At 38.9% G+C, this 17,556-nt stretch overlaps 1 protein-coding gene across 9 annotated transcripts in view; it reads left to right on the top strand.

Annotated features, from left to right (window-relative positions):
* Positions 1 to 17,556, top strand: part of TXNRD1 (thioredoxin reductase 1) — a 125,345-nt gene that overhangs the window by 100,147 nt on the left and 7,642 nt on the right. For all 9 annotated transcript variants that reach the window (XM_074326240.2, XM_019728470.3, XM_074326239.2 and 6 more), the window contains 8 exons: positions 53 to 168; positions 1,584 to 1,809; positions 4,276 to 4,368; positions 4,981 to 5,057; positions 6,291 to 6,447; positions 9,394 to 9,501; positions 12,094 to 12,189; positions 14,386 to 14,520. In XM_074326240.2, the coding sequence (XP_074182341.2) occupies positions 53 to 168; positions 1,584 to 1,809; positions 4,276 to 4,368; positions 4,981 to 5,057; positions 6,291 to 6,447; positions 9,394 to 9,501; positions 12,094 to 12,189; positions 14,386 to 14,520 (1,008 nt within the window). The remainder of the gene's footprint in view (positions 1 to 52; positions 169 to 1,583; positions 1,810 to 4,275; positions 4,369 to 4,980; positions 5,058 to 6,290; positions 6,448 to 9,393; positions 9,502 to 12,093; positions 12,190 to 14,385; positions 14,521 to 17,556) is intronic.

Here is a 17,556-nt window from a genome sequence, read left to right as displayed (position 1 = left end):
AATTCTACAGGATAACAGCTTATTAAAAGCTGTCATACTGCTTCCTTTGTAGGCAACAAATAACAAGGGCAAAGAAAAAATTTACTCAGCAGAGAGATTTCTCATCGCTACTGGTGAAAGGCCTCGTTACTTGGGCATCCCTGGTGACAAAGAGTACTGCATCAGCAGGTAGGGGAATTGCAGAGAGGAAAACCCATTGTGGATTTACGCTTTTGCTTTTTTCTTCAAACCCATGTAGTCCATTTCCTAAAATGTAACGTGGTTTTTTGTTTGTTTGTTTTTCTTTTTTCCTTGTTGCCCAACGGGGCAGGAGATTGGGAAAAAGAGAAAGGAAAGATTATTTTAGAAGAGAGAAAGAACATTTTAAAAATTCAAAACTGTAAATCTTGGTCATCTTACCACTCAGAGTTAACGTCACTGCCAGCATACAGAATATGTTTAAATTTATATTTGTATTTGAAATTTATATATATGTGAGTATGTAGTATAAATGTATAACATATAAAACTAGCTGGATATTCACAAACATTTTGTAAAGTGATACATGTGTATATACATTTTTTTTTTTTTTTTTATAAAACTAGGGTCATCTATTAGCTTACTCTGACCCTTGCAATGTGGACACTAAAAGAATTAGAGGTTATAGCAGACCATTTAGATTTATCCATCCCTAGTCTCTATTCATTGTTGTTCAAATGAGTGCAGTGTCAGTGAAGATAGACTTTCTGAAATAAGTGAGTCAAGCAAGATTTAGCTATGTGATTTATTTTTGCCCATCAAATGATAAATTGTTCAGAATTGTTGTTCAGGTATTTTAAATCATAAAGACAGGTTGTTGATAAATAGGTCCTCTTGGATGCTTTTGCCCAGGAGTTTCTGATTGTGTTTTTACTCTTTTCAGACTCTTTTTGGGGGGTGAGAGAAATATAATTTTTTTCCTTTGTGTCTCATGGGGGTAGCACAGATGGCAACTGTTGTCTTGAATAGGCTCCCTTCTCATATTTAAAAAAAGTCATTTTCTAACAGTGCTTTTGTGATACCGCTCATGTCTTGTATATTCTTCACTTAACTAGAAGGTTTTGTCAGGTTTAACTTTTTGTTGTTGGATTTTTATATTAACAAAAAACAGTATATTGGTAGTTTTTTTCCCATCCCTCTCCCCACTCTTGATAATTGGTGTTCCAGATGAGAGGTAACACACTTTCCACCACCGAGAGAGCTGAGTGGCTAGATGAGGGTGGCGATTGCACATGGATGTTACTAAACACGTTAGTGGAGAATTAATTCCAAACTACTCACCAGTTTGTTTGTGAGTTGTTCTGTCAGAAGTTAATATGGTTTATTGTGTTTGGCCATGGTAGCTTAAGCTCTACCCCCAAAGCAACTGGGTGGCAAGAAAGGGAGAATGTCTAAGACCTTATGAAAACTTCTCATATATGATGTGTGTAGCTAATTGAATATTTTAAATCTGAAAACTCTTTTGTTCATAAGAAAGTAAACATATTTACTTTGATCTGGTCATTATTCACATATGAACATTTTCCTATTTTTTTCTTCTCTTTTTAAAAAAACTTTCTTTTCAGTGATGATCTTTTCTCCTTACCTTATTGCCCGGGGAAGACCCTGGTAGTCGGCGCATCCTATGTGGCTTTGGAATGTGCTGGCTTTCTTGCTGGCATTGGTTTGGATGTCACTGTTATGGTGCGGTCCATTCTCCTTAGAGGATTTGACCAGGACATGGCCAACAAAATTGGTGAACATATGGAAGAACATGGTATCAAGTTCATAAAACAGTTTGTACCAATAAAAGTAAGTGGGCTACCTGTAAGTCTGTTGATTCTGTACTCATGTGAAAAGTCTAGAAAGAAAGTTGGGTGGATGATGGAAGCATCCTTTCGGCATTATAAATTAGGAATGCTTTAATTGTGTGATACAGATACGTAAACTTGTACCTGCCTACCACCTAAATAGCTCTGTTCTTATTGGCAGATGAATAATTTCTTCATTTCCTTCTGATCTTTCTTACCTTTGGTTCGCTTCTGTTTAATGCTTCCCTTTATGCATTCCTTTACTTCATGTCTTGTGTATTATACTATGCTCCTTCATACATACCAGTGATTTAAGTAAGAGCTCAAGACTAGACGGATTTAAAATTTTTTCCATAAGACATTTCTCCTCAGTATACAGTGTAGTCAACAGATGCGCAATGTTATTCTGGCTTCCCTGAAAACGATTATCTACTTTTATGTGGGTTGGGCTTTTATGCTAATTTAATCTTTTGAAAATGCCGAATAATATGTCAGGTTCTGTTGGGACTTACTAACATTACGACATAATATTTTGTTTTGATAACGTAACATAATGTTTTGATACATGAGAGTGACACAATTGAGCACTTCGCCTGTCTCACATTAGTAGTTTCCTGCAGTGCAGGCAGAGATGGGACTATTTTCTTAAAGTTAAGGAACCTTAGTGGTCATTTTAAAAATTGCTCAGTGGGTTAACTTCGTTTCGTTGCGTGACCATGAAATCTCTAATGTTGACAGAGCATGAGTGTCGGGGTCAGAATGACCTGGATTCAGTCCTGCTCTGCCGGGTTCTTGCTTTATGACTTTGGGGGAATTACTTACCCTCTGTGAGCTTCGGTTTCTTACGTAACATTGGGATGATAACAGCACCTAGCTCAGTTCTCGTGAAGACCACATTGGCTTATACTCAGATTCATTTTAGACTTAGTCTGTGCCAGGTACCATCTTTCTATCTCATAATTGCTGTGAGGATTAAGAGCAGATTTCCTGAAGTTATCAATACTTGATTGCTGTAGCTGGTTTTTAGGGGGTAGAGATATGATTTGTGTTAGGACTATGATTAGAAAACAGCAGCAGTATGTACACGAGTATGCTTTACTGATAGAAAAGTAACGTCTTCCTTTATAGCATCTTACCATCTGGGGAGTGGTGGTTCCCCGTGAGAAGCTGGTGGACTATCCCTCGTGGATAAGCCTGTGTTTGCACATGACAGTTTGCCAGGGTGTCTCCGCTCCCCAGAGGCCGGTAGTGAACACTTGCTGTATTATAAAGTGACTGAGGGGAAGAAGCTGTATGCGAGGGGAAGGAGAGGGTGCATTTTGGACAAAGAACATAGTATGAGCAAAAAGGCTGTGGGAATTAACATTGTTCTAAATGCAGAAACTGTTCTGGATACAGAAAAGGCCTGACTGGAACAGAAAAGTAAGGCAGAGGAAAGATTAAGTAAGAGGTAGGACGAGGCCTTTATGATTTTTAAGCAAATCTAAGCCATGGGCCAATTCAACTCTTCTCCAAAGAAGAACATTGTACCTTAAACAGGAAAGACATTTCTAGTATGTTCAAAGGGACTTAAATATATACGGAAGGGAGTTCAAGAAGGAAATCTTTACTATTTATTGATGTTGAAAATAAAATGATCCTTGACAGTTTTCCCATACAGAGAGGTTATATTGTAAAGGTAGAGTAGAAATTGCAGGTGATTTTATGGGTTTCTCCCAGTAAATATTTTACAGAAACCCACGATTTGGCTGCCATTCAGAGATGTCAAATGTTAACCACATACTGGCAGAGTCCTTCAGGTGAGGGGTTTCTCAGTCATCGTTACCCTTTCTGTAGGTTATCATTGACCGCTCTGTGTGGTCGGCTCCCATGTGGGATCTCGTTTGGCACAGCACAGGGCCTGCTTATTCCTCCTTACACACCTAACAGCTGCAGACAACCCTCAGTTCTGATAACACATACCGCCTTGCCCGCTATGGTCTTTAAGGCTTTCTAGCTCTTATTTGTATCATGATTGACCTACCCCCATGTCTATCCTTTGTTGACAAAGCTGAACATCTGTAGTCAAAAGAGAATCTCTGACTGGGCACAGCAGTGGCTCCAGGGCATTCGGGGTTCTGGGTGAGTCTCGAGATAGGAGCCTGGGGAGAGCAGTAAGTCCTTGGTTTGGTTTTAGGAGTTGTAGTGCTTTCTCTGGCTTTCTCTTTCACTTTTCTCTCTGAATTTTATTCTGTTTAGAACTATTTGAAGGAAAGCCCCTCTAGCAAACATTAGCAGCAAGAAAGAAGGGGATTAATAAAAGACTCACACCGTCCTAGTGACGTTAAGGTGAGGGAGAGGGGACATGAAAGACCTTTCAAATCAGATTTTGTGTTTTAACTTTGGGTTACCCGCTTAGAAAGGGAGGATACAAACTGTCCACCTTGATGCGTCTTTAATATGGAGTAAAACTTTTTCACTTTTCTAGGTCGAACAGATTGAAGCAGGGACACCAGGCCGACTCAGGGTGGTAGCTAAGTCCACCAGTGGTGACGAAATCATCGAAGGAGAGTACAATACGGTAAGAAATGGACCCAGGTCAATACTTCATTAGAAAGCAAATAATATGCTTATTGGATATTTGCTAGGTACTTAAAATGGCTCTTTGCTCTTTCCAAGACCCTTGGTTCTATTCCCATTCTGAGACATCTTTATTACTTGTGATACTGTAATTTGTTTTGGTGCTGGGATGGCTTCAGATTTTTTCCACTGCAACTTAAAGTATCGCTTGTCAAATGGCTGTAAAAAGGCATCAGCATTTTTAAATGAGCTAGAATTTCTCTGTCCCAGGTTCTTCCCTTTCATCTCCCCAGCCCACCACTTTTAATATTTAAGTGAATTCAGTCGTGGACTCTGCTCCCTTTGTCTTTAAACTTGTTTAGGTTTATTAAAGAATTGTTAGCAACCCTTTTCTTAACATGAAGTGGGTAAAGATTTCTGCTATATCATGTCCAAAGGATTTTTTTTTTTTAAAAGATTGTAATTTGTTTAAACTCTTGCATTGTTTTCTTAATGAAATACTTCTTTCCAGGTCTGGATGAATCAGATTGGCTTAGTAAGCAGAGAAAAGAGGATTAAATAACTCATGCAAAGCCTTTTTGTTAATAGTCACAACATGTTAATAATTTTTCAGGTATTGCTGGCAATAGGAAGAGATGCTTGCACAAGAAAAATTGGTTTAGAAACCGTGGGGGTAAAGATAAATGAAAAGTAAGAAAAAAATCTTTATTATATTTCACTGACTACTTTTTCAAGTATTTGTAATATTAATACTGGAGTTTTAGATTTTTAAGGTTAATTTCTCCATAGTTGGTGAGTTCCCCTTTTAAGCTTAGAAAAAAATCTTCTTTCCTGTTTGTTTTATTTATTTATTTTTTTCCTTTTCAAAATCTAAATGAGAGATATACTGGCTTGCTTTTTGTTTCTTTAATGTATATGTGTACAGAAAAAGATCCAACCCCCCTCTTGTCCCCCCCAGTTACTTGCAGGTATGTGCTTTAGCTTCATTAAATATGTAGATTTGAACCATGTTGAAAGCTACCAAGTTTTAGGAATGCTAGAGAGGGAGGACACTACATTTCTAGTGACAGCTGCAAGTATGAGAACCTTTATTTCTTCAAGGGTTTTAAAAGTTAAAATCCTTTGCACTATATCCCTGCCCCGGATAACTGAGGCTCTGGGATCTGCTTATGGGAGCAGCATGGGGTATTTCCCAATATTGCCTTTCTTACATCCAAGTAAAAACGAGTGCCATGAGTGGCAGTCTCCCTTGGAATATGGGCAAGCTGTTATTCTTTGCGGGAATCACATTTATTCAGGAGAAGAGATATCTAATCTCACTATGAGGATTTTTTTTCCTTCATTTTTTGTCATAACCTGGTAGCCAGTTTCGGTTGGGGCCAAGGTTTAGATTTTGTATAATGTTGACGGCTAACATTTACTCTGTACTTACTATGAGCCGTTGACTGCTGTGCTGGATGTTTTATACGCTTTCTCCTTCAATCCTCACAACCCCTTAAGGTAGATGATGGTGTTCTTTTCCTTCTTACTATTATTTTCATTACCATTGTTGCCATTTATAGGAGGGGAAATGAGGCTTAGAGATGGTAAATAGCTCTCCCGAGATCATAGAGGTAGTAACTGATAGACCTGGTGATTATAATTTAGAATTCTTAACTACTATGTTCTAGTTTTCCCATTCCAGGGTTTCTTATCGTTGTCTTATTGCTTCAGTTTTCAAAATAGCAATCAGAATTGTCTCTAAGCTTTTGCTTCCTCTGAGTTTTTGTTGTTGTTGTTGTTTATTTTGTTTTGGTAGTACATTAGAACATTGCCGTAGGTTAGAGTCACAATTTTGGGTTTCTTTGGGAGAAAGAGGATTTTGTTCTACTTAGTAAATAATGGTAATTAATGATCATTTTTTTGAATTGAATCAATTTGCAGGACTGGAAAAATACCTGTCACAGATGAAGAACAGACCAACGTGCCTTACATTTATGCCATTGGCGATATTCTGGAAGGGAAGCTGGAGCTCACCCCAGTAGCAATCCAGGCAGGAAGGCTGCTGGCTCAGAGGCTTTATGCTGGCTCCACTGTCAAGGTGAGTGTCATGGCTGTCACCCACTGAGATACTGTTTTTAATAACACTCCCAGTTCCCTATTTAGGGACAGTTGGGAATTTTCCAGGTCTTGAATAATTTAGTTACTTTGATGATGGTATCTGAGATGTGTTTTATTAGCTGTATTCCAAACAAGACATTGTCAAGACTGCTGTACCTTTGTGACTTTATTATGAAAATAGTCACTCTTGGAATCACACTAAGAATGCAATGAGCTTGATGAATCAAGTTTCAGCACTGTAATGATCCATCTACTCATAATAGTTGCATTGTTCATCAGCTTCATTATTAGCAAATTAAGTAATCTTTTTATGGCACCTCTCTAGGCTACATAAAAGGATTTGGGGACCTCGGAAAAATATCAATGTGCAGAGCTGCTTGAACCAATATTCAGGCTTTATTCCCTTTCCCTTCTAAAAATATATCTTCTGCTCTTGGAATGTTGAATGTGTTACATTAATGTTTATAAAGTGGTTTTTAAAAGTCAGTGTAGGAAATTGAAACTCTAAGGTATGTTTCATGGGACTAGATGGGGAAAAATAATAAATATACTGGAAGACTATTTTTTAGAGCAGTTTTAGGTTTATAGCAGAACTGAGAGGAAGGTGCAGAGATTTTCCACATATCCCTTGCCCAGGCACATGCATAACCTTCCCCGTTATCAGTGTTCCCTCCCTAATTATTTTTTTTAAAGGGTTCTAGAAACATTAATTGTAATGAATTTAGTCACTATCCGTTTTCCTTATGTATAAATCATCATGGGTAGAATTAGGTTGGTTAGAATAAGGGAAACCTCAAAGAAGGCTGGTAGTAAAATTTGTAACGAGCATCTTGAATGTACCTGGGTTTAGTTTGGATTGTAGCATAATAAAATCTTATATTTTGAAATTAACAGGATTGAGGATAAAAAGGGTTTTGAGTTCCAGGTTGTCTGATCATCCAGGGACTAGCAGTCTGTTGGTTTTGTATTACTATTTGAAATAAACTTAACTATCTCTTTGAGTGAGTTGCATCTTATATTCATTGTTAGAGTTTAGTATCTGGTAAACCAAGAAAGCATATTTAGCAATATAGCTTGAGATGCATTTGATTTGTTTTTGACCTTATATCTTTGTGGATTCCTAAAATGGAAAGAAATACTATTGTATACCAACAATAACCAAAGAGTACACATGGAAAAATTTGCTCCCTAATAAATTTGAAATCATTTTAGCACAAAATTCCTAAAAAGAAAAAAATATTAATGGATCCGTCAACCTACTCTGCCGTATCCGTCCATGTGTGGGTATAGAGCTGTATCTAGCATCTGACAGGACACTCACAGGTCAGTACTCAGCCTAAATCTGGAGGACCTCCCTGCAGATCTCAGGGGTTCTCTTTGTGCGGCTCTGCCCTTTTTGGGGTTCTGCCCTGCAGCTGTTGTCCAATGTCTCAAAAGTGTTGCTTCATATTTGTCTGGTTTTCTAGTTGTTTAAATCAGGAAGGTAAATTTGGTCCCTACATTTATGGCTCTAAGTGGATGTTTTCCTTTACTTTTGCATCAGAATTCCAAAGGTTTATGTTCTTAGAAGATAAGGATTATATTGTTTCTAGAGGGAGACACATTTTAAAGATTTCACACTACTGTTTTCAGAGAGGGAGAATTCAGTTTCTCATATTTTAAATGCAGAATGCCTCACCTCTGTGTACAAATGTGACAGGGTAGGTTTTTATCAAATAGTATTTACAGCCATATTTGGCATTTACATAATATTTTTCCCAGTTCACCTCAGCATTTTAAAGGCTCTGAGAAATCTGATAGTTGAGAAACCTATTTCTTTGCATAACACAGCATTTTACGACTTTGACTTCAGAACCCTTTTGTCATCTATGCCTATTAACAAAACATGCTTTGGAAATACTGTCATAATCATTAACTTTTTTTGTTTCTGTGGTTTTTATTACATTTTCATTTCATTCTAATGGCTGCATAATATTATACTGAGAGTACATGCTGTAGAGCCACTTCCTTATTTGCATTTTAAAGCCACGCCAGTATTGCCACTATTGATGAATACTGGAGCATTGCTCAGTTAATGCATGTAGCTTCTTCCATATATTATGAAGTTATTACTATAGATTTCTAAGAATGGGGTTATTGGGCCAAAAGGTATAAAATACTTTTTATGGCTCTTAATGTGTATTAACTAATTGATTTTCCAAAGAAGTCTATTAGTTTCTATCACCCGTAATGAGACCGTCAGCGTTGAGTACACTAGCATTGTTTTTGGCTGCTTTTTCAAAGGTAGAAAACGTATGTTATTGTTGGTAACATCAGTTGGCAGGTGGTTGGAGAAGCCACGTGCTTCATTTATTTGTGGCTAGTCTTTTTTTTTTTTTTTTTTTAGTTGGGCACTATTGGGGAACAATGTGTTTCTCCCGGGCCCATCAGCTCCAAGTTGTTGTCCTTCAATCTAGTTGTAGACGGCGCAGCTTAGCTCCAAGTCCAGTTGCCGTTTTTCAATCTTTAGTTGCAGGGGGCACAGCCCACCATCCCATGCGGGAATTGAACCGCAACCTTGTTAAGAGCTTGCACTCTAACCAACTGAGCCATCCAGCCATCCCTCCGGCAGCTGGTTGTCTTCAATCTTGTTGTAGCGGGCGCAGCTCACTGGCCCATGTGGGAATCGAACTGGCAACCTTGTTCAGAGCTCGCTGTCTAACCGCCTGAGCCATCCAGATTCCTGACTAGTCTTGCCGACTTTAAAGCTCTGCTAAAACTTCATCCCATCAGTTAATGGTTCTCAGAGGAGAGGTTTATACCTGGAATTTCCATAGTTTTGGTAGAAATTTGTTAGTTTGCTTTCCTCCCCTACTTTTGAACTGTTCTGAAGTATACGCTTTTTTGAGTTATAATTTCTCTCATTATAACTCTTCTTCACCTATAGTGTGACTATGAAAATGTTCCAACAACTGTATTTACTCCTTTGGAATATGGTGCCTGTGGTCTTTCTGAAGAGAAAGCTGTGGAGAAATTTGGGGAAGAAAATATTGAGGTAAGTTCTATTCTTTACACCTATGTTAAGTTACTACTAATTTTTTTTTCAAAATTTAAAGTAATTTCAAGCATTCAGAAAAGTTGAAAATAGTACAAAGAACTTCTGTATGCCCTTTATCCAGACTCATTTATTATTAATATTTTGCCCATTTGTTTTATACTTTTCATATTCTTTCTTTCCCTCTCTGTATGTATTTTTTTCCCTGAATCATTTGAGAGTAAGTTCAGTGCCTCTTTATTCCTAAATACTTTAGTGTGTATTTCCTATGAACTGGATCTTTTTCTATATAACCGCAGGATAGTTATATTTAGGAAACTTAATATTGATACAATACTTTTATTATCTGATCTATCTTCTTTTTTTCACTTTCATCAGTTAACCCAATAATACTTACTTCTTTTTAAAGTTACTTTTACTGATTTCGTTTATTATTAAAACAATGTTGTTAGAAATATGGAAAATACAAAGAAGAAAATTAAAAGTTAACTACATTTCTATTGTGTTGTATTAGTTTTTTTCCCCCCTACCGTTACCCTCTAATTTACACTAACTTTGCCACTCACCATTTATCATATAGTCAAGGGTGCTATTTTCATATACACAGATAATGGTACACAAATGGACTGCTGTTTTAAATCATTTGGGGAAAAGTTTTTAGTAAAATCTTCTAAAAGACCAGATTTATAAATCAAAGTAAACTTTACGATATGAGTCTATTTTAAATCTCTCAGCAATCTTTTTCTTTATATATGCATTAGTAGTAGCATATAATATCTTGGTCTATTAGTAACACATTATTAACCTTTTTTTTTCCGATTCTAAACATAGTATATTCTCATAAGAAGTTTGAAAAATTAAGAAACTGTAAAAGAAGACATTTTAATTCATGAAGAGAGAACTATTAATATTTTGGCATATTCTGGTCTCTAAGTGATTTATATGTGTTTATATATATTGTGTGTAATTTTGTGTAGGTACATGATGCTTAAATTTTTTTTAACAGTGTGATTAAGTTACATGTCATTTTCTGTCCTTTAAAATTAATATTAGGTCACAAGCATTTCTCCTTTAAAACACCGTTTTTTAAATAGCTCATGTAATCTTTCCTTTTAGGGATGCTATACAATAATTTGTTACTCCATTCTTTTAATAGATTGTTTACAGTTTTTCACTATTATTAATGGACTGATGCACCTCTTAATTATTCATTGTCTGCTTCTCTGATTATTTTCTGAGAATAGGTTCCTAGCAAAGGTTTTTAAATTTTAAGGTTCTTAATATATCATACTTCTTGACAATATTTGGATTTTATTTTATTAGAATTTTCATTTTTTATTGTAAGAGTAATGCATTTGAGTTGAAGAAATTTTGAAAAATGTAAGGGAAGTAGGAAACAATTGTAGAGTTATGGCTGTAACAGCAGTTGTTAGTTGGGTTAATTTCTTTCATCATCTTTTCTCTGTAATTGTTGTGATGCTATGATACTATACATTCAATTTTGTAACCCACATTAAAAAAATTCACATCATTTTATAATATAACAAGAACACTTATATGTCTACCCAATTAGAATGTTTTTAAAAGCTAGCCAATCATGTTTCTAATTGAGGCTAGCAGTTGGAAGAGAAAATAAGTCCCTTTAGTCATCCAGGGCTTAAGCTTTTTTTTTTTTAATTTTATTGGGGAATATTGGGGAACAGTGTGTTTCTCCAGGGCCCATCAGCTCCAAGTCATTGTCCTTCAATCTAGTTGTGGAGGGCGCAGCTCAGCTCCAAGTCCAGTCGCCGTTTTCAGTCTTTAATTGCAGGGGGGGCGCAGCCCAGCCTCCCATGCGGGAATTGAACCAGCAACCTTGTTGTTGAGAGCTCGCGCTCTAACCAACTGAGCCATCCGGCCGCCCCTCCGGAAGCTCAGCGGCAGCTCGTTGTCTTCAATCTAGTTGTGGAGGGTGCAGCTCACTGTTCAGAGCTCGTGCTCTAACCAACTGAGCCATATGGCCACCCCCAGGACTTAAGTTTTTGAAGCATCAGTAAGGATGTCTGTGTCCTTCCATTTGCCCATCTTCCCGCCCTCCTTTTTTTTTTCCTTCAATACTTTTGGTGAATAATGCCAAAGGAGGAAATGTCTTTAGAAGCATTTTACAAGAGAACTATATAGTTGCTATAATTGTTCCTGGCATCTTAACTTGTTTCTTGCCCAAAGTTGTCATTCCTATAAGATAACAAGACAGTGTTGGTGGGTTTGTCTGTGGGTTTTTTTTTGTTTTGTTTTTTTTTGGTATTTTTATGCAAGACAGCAAGTAGTTTTATGGCTTCATTCTCTCATTTGCTTGTTCTTTATTGTTATTATTACTTAAGGTTTCCTCTTTTGAGGTTGAGATGTCATCATTAAGGGATGAGCTTATAGCAAAAGGGTCTGACAACAAGGAGATTAAAGTCATTTACTTTCTGACCAGATTCTTAGTCCATGAATTTTATTATTTAACGAAGTCTCATAACTAAAGAGCCTCCACAGTTTTTGCACCACAGCTAGTGTTTGACAGACATCCTTCTTCAGATGATGGGTCTAATTGTGCTTATATCTTCTTAGGTTTACCATAGTTACTTTTGGCCATTGGAATGGACGGTTCCGTCAAGAGACAGCAACAAATGCTATGCAAAAATAGTCTGTAATATGAAAGACAATGTAAGTGCATGCAATTCTCATTTAATCCTTTCAACTAACTTCATTTTGTTTTTAATATGTAGCTCTATTTTGATCACATGCTACACACTGCCTTCCTTTACTGTCTTACCTGTTGGTCTCCTCAACGGTGCAGACGTTATCCCAGGGCAAGGACCGTGGTGGCAAAGCTTGATTCCCCCTCGGCCTCACATAGGAGGCAGGCAGTCAAAACCTGCTGAGGGAACCACAGGGACAACCTGAGGACTATTGGTGTTTGTGTGTGTGAAAGGGAACCAGTTAAGTCATCGATACCTAAAAATAATGACAGAACGAAAAAGAATAGGAGTATTGCAGGCTTATATATCCTAAGCAGCTGGCATAAATGAGAAAGCTGTCATGGGAAAGAGTGCTTAATTGGGTTCTGCTGTAAGGCTTCATTGCTTGCTGCTGCATGGAACAATCGGAAACAAAGGCCTCTGGGCAAACTCCTTGACCTCACAGAACTGGTTTCCATACTTACAAAGTGTGATGGAATAAATCGCTGTTTTTCAAACTTCTCTCACTGCTGCTCCCATTTTATATTGTGACCCAGGACACACGTATGTCTGTACACATACACTCTGTAAGTGTGGTGAATGAAATCTTACAAGAACTGGTGTTTTTAACTTACTGGGATCTTTAAGAAAAAATGTCTTCAGTAAAAATAGAAATGATGCTAAAGAATCCATATGTTAAAAGCCTAATAAACTCATAATTTTCCTATCTTGGGGTTTTAATATTAAACTGTGTATCCTGGTTAGAAATTACTGCTTCAGACATATGCACAGTTGCAGATTGCTTTTTACAGAACCCAGGGTTTTAGGAAAACCTGGATCCTCTGCAAAAAAGGTCATCATGGATATATTTAACAACTGAATATATTAGGATAACCCCATAGTGAGCTCTACGCATTTGACATAAAGAACAATTTCACGTAGAGTCTTTTTTTTTTTAGACAAATTTTATTAAAAGTTTATTTATATGAGTATACATTAGACAGAAAGTTGAATAATTGTGCCAGGACACTTGCTATTTAATGGCAGAGCTGGACTTCAATCCCGGGCGATGTATATCCTATGCTATTAATTATTATCCTGTGCCCGTGTAGTCTTTTGCATTCCTTCCTGATCCTGTACCCCTCACTTCTTCCCTACTCCAGAGGCAACACGTCTTGATGTTGGAGTATCTCACCTGTTCATGTTTTTATATGTTTGCCACCTATCGTGTACCATAAACATTATGCATTGTGGTTTAATTGAGTGGTATCCTCAGTTAAATAGAAGCCTGCAACTTTTTTAATCTCATTTTTTGAGATCTACCCGCATTATTACACGTACATCTAGTATATTTTAAGACCTAGTAATTTCGTGCTTTATTTGTCCATATACTCAACCCCTGATTGTCAGGATGCATAATGTAAGGCCAGTGTGGCACCAGAACACCCTTGCTGAGTGTTTCCCACAGAGGGACTGAAGTTTAGTTAAGGCTCTGCACCCCACAGCCCGAGTTGCCTCCTCTGCTTTGAGGAGATCGGACTAGTCTGGCTCAGGCAGTGTTGACTCTGAAAGTCTGAACAGTAGAATGCATCCCATTTCTCTGCTCTTGGCAGAGGTTCACCTGAGTCTGGGATTTAGAATGTAGCCAGAAGAATTCCCACACAGGTATTTCAGAGTTGCCAAACAGTTTTCTATTGGTATCAGACGTTTTCAGATTGGAAGGGTCCTAAGTCTAATTGTGCTATCTATCCCTAAAACTTTAGTTAAAATGATTTTTTAATTTGAATGACTGCTCTTAAATGTTTCAGCTATCGCAGATAGTTTATCTGGAGCTTTGAGACAACCAGACAGAGGAGACGAGGACACAACTGTCCTTTGAAAGTGTTTTCCAGAACATGCGGATGCTTGTTGAATTGCAGACATTTTGCTTTTAATGTTTTTCCTCCTCATCCTTCGTGGCCAGTTCTTGTCTCTTTCTTCTTGATCGATGTGATCACCACCCCCTGTATGTACGGGCCATTGTTGGCGTTATCTTCAGCCTAAGCAGCTTTTAGCAACAAGCATTAATATAAGTCTTTGGCCATTTCTGAATGGGGTTTTTAGAACACACTGGGGACATTCCATGCTGTGAAGGGGAAAAAAAAAAATCAGTGTAATTTTATTACTTTGTTTTATATCTTAGGAACGCGTTGTGGGCTTCCACATGCTGGGTCCAAATGCTGGAGAAGTGACACAGGGCTTTGCAGCCGCGCTCAAGTGCGGACTGACCAAGCAGCAGCTGGACAGCACCATTGGAATCCATCCCGTCTGTGCAGAGGTGGGTCACCGGCACTCACATAGCTCTGTTTAAAAGTGCACAACATCCAGCTTACAAGTGGCAGGTCTAGGGTTCTGAAGCCAGTGTTCTTTCTGCTGTTCTTGAGCTGCTTCTGTACCTCCTCACAGCACACGAGTGAGTGGGACACCTCAAAAGAAGGCCTTGTCTCTAGAATCTATATTTCCTCTTTCAAATATTTTTTGTTCCTGGTATGAACTACATAGTACTGTTATGCTATGAAATGGTAAAAACGATGAGAGTGATTTGTAGAGATGTGCCTTAAATCTTTTACCACGTGTCCTAAATTCTTTCCGTGGCAGTCAGCTAATAAGGCCATTCGTACCCAGAAAGAGCTTTGGTACTGGTTTCCTTGGAGCCACCGTGACACTAACTGGTATGTCTGTTTCTTTAGTGTTCATATCAGAGAATGAGATTTGAAAGTGATGCTTTTAAAAGATTGAGCAAATGACAATAGAATTGGAAATTGACCACTCTGGGCCTCTGGGTGTCAGTGTTTCTTCATGTTTGTCAGTGGTTATCCAAGAGTTGAATATTGTGATGCTTACTGTTAAGCAGCGAATGTAAACCAAAAATGTGTCTATGTTGGAGAACTTGGTGAAGGTTGGGAGGCGGTATCTCATATTACACCAGCTTAAGTATGGAGTTCGTTGCAGCTCTTATCTGGCCACCATAGTCAGTGGTTTCCACGGTTTACATTGTACATGCACGCACACACGTGCTTGCACCTGCCAGATTTCATTCAGCATCTTGTTAACTGGTTGGTTTCTGTTCTTTATGGCCTTTGCACAACTGAACTCTTTGCTGAGTATGAAATGTCAGCTTGGAGGAATATTTTAGTTCCTTTTGCTTTGCCGTTTCTATGACTAAGGATAGTATCCTCCTCTAAATTCATAAGCACCTGGCTGGGATGGCAGCATGAAATAGTAACATGTTCAGTGACTGGGGCATCATTCATAGAAAACTGCTGTCTTGTGAACTAAAACTAAGCTTCAAAAATATAACATAAAAATTGAAAAGAATCTAGATTAATGCTTTTAAAGAATGTGCGATACAGCTTTTATTCAGTGTTATGACTAAGACTATCACTATCTGCCTAGGGAAGGAGCCAATTAATTCTTTTTTTTTTTTCCCAAAAAACACTTACAGTGAATGTGTTAATTTCCTAGGGCTGCCGTAACAGTGTAAAACAGACTGGGTGGCTTAAAACAGCAAATGTTATTTTCTCACAGCTCTGGAGGCTGGAAGTCTGAAATCAAGGTGTCAGCAGGGCCGGGCTCCCTCCCGACGCTCTGGAAAAGAATCCTTCCTTGCCTCTTCTAACTTTTTATGGTTGCTGGCAATCTTTGATGTTCCTTTACTTATAGATGCCCAACTCTGATTTCTGTCTCTGTCTTCACATGGCCTTATCTTTGTGGGTCTGTGTCCAAATTTCCCTCTTATTACAAAGACATTAGTCATTGGATTTAGAGCCCACTGTAATCCGTCCGTCATGACCTCATCTTATCTTGGTTACATCTGCAAAGACCCTATTTCCGAATAAGGTGACATTCATGGGTCCTGGGGCTGAGGACTTGAGCAGATCGTTCTGGGGGACTTAACTCAACCCGCACAGTGAGCATATTCAAACATTGTGATGGCAGTCCAAGATACATAAAAGCTACCACAATCCTCTCCAATATGAATGAAAAGGTAGCTTCTCAATTTACATACATGTGTCTAATTTTTTAATCTGGGCTCAGCTGTCATTGGGCTGGTAAAGAGACTGCTGTGGGCCTGACTCCTGCCGCCCCACTTGGTTGTGTTGTGTTGTGCTCTGATCCAGGAGTGGTGTGCCTGGCAGGCATCCAGCTGGGTAGGGAGATACATTGAAGAGGCAGGACGTCCTCCTGAAGGCCTTGCCGACAGGAAGGCCAGCCAAAGGCCTGTTCTCTTGGTACATATACCTGGCACATTTGGGAACTGGTTGCTGTGCATCTCCATCTGTTGGTGCTCTTATGACTTTGAAGCTCAGCAGCTCATGTTCCACTGCTTTGATAGGGCTTTTTTTTTTTTTTTTTTTTTTTTTTGCCTTTTTGCCAAGCTGGTGGCTGATGAATGAGATAGAAAAGGTGGGTGCTGTCTCACTCTGTGGACACATTTGTTGTGTAGTCACGTGCCCAGCATAGTGCTGGTCACTTGGGGAGACAGCCGGGGTTTAAGACACAGTTAAGAGCAGGGAGGCAGAGGAGTGACGTGCCAAGTACAGTTCAGCATGACGAGTCTTAGTGTCAGGGTACGTCGTGTAACGTGGTGTTTGGAGTAAGGATGTCGGGGCAGGTGGTTAAGGGCGGATTCCTTGCCTGAGACCGGGAGCATGTGTTGATGTTAGCCAGGCAGAAGGAACACCAAGTAAAAGGCGTCTGTGGGAGACACCCTTAGTACACACACACACACACACACACACACACACACACACACACACGAAGTGTAAACCAAGGTGCAGGGTGTTCTGACTATCCTGGGGCATTGGGATTCAGCTGAGAGAAGTTTAAAGCAGGGGAATAACATGAAGAGATACATTGTTGAGAGAAATCACTCTGGCCTCTGAGTGGAAAATGGACCAGAGGAGGCATGCACGTCTAGAGGCGAGCGAGAAGGTGGGGTAGCCTGCACGGGTGCTGGTGGTGGAAATTGAGACACATTGATTGATACATTGAAATAGGAAATAGAGTTGACAGTACTGGCTAACTGATTGGAAATGAGAAGAGAGAAAACAGAATGATTCACATTTGGACTGCAGTAGGAAGCAATAGTCGGGGGAGCAGGTTGCAGGGGAACCACTGACAGGAGCACGAATGTGTGTGTGTCAGGCGCCTGCTCTGTGTGTTAGCTTCCGTAGTCCTGAGATGAACCCCATGAGGTAGGTGGCTGCGGTGTCCCCATCTGACAAATGAGGACAGAGAGGTGGAGTAACTTGCCCCAGCTCGGACGTGGCAGAACCGGAATTCACACCCAAGCAGCCTGACTCCCCAGGCA

The sequence above is a fragment of the Rhinolophus sinicus genome, chromosome 1 (assembly GCF_057876585.1).
Source record: "Rhinolophus sinicus isolate RSI-liver-muscle chromosome 1, RSI-T2T, whole genome shotgun sequence".
Classification (NCBI taxonomy): domain Eukaryota; kingdom Metazoa; phylum Chordata; class Mammalia; order Chiroptera; family Rhinolophidae; genus Rhinolophus; species Rhinolophus sinicus.
This window is presented reverse-complemented; position numbering and strand designations above follow the sequence as displayed.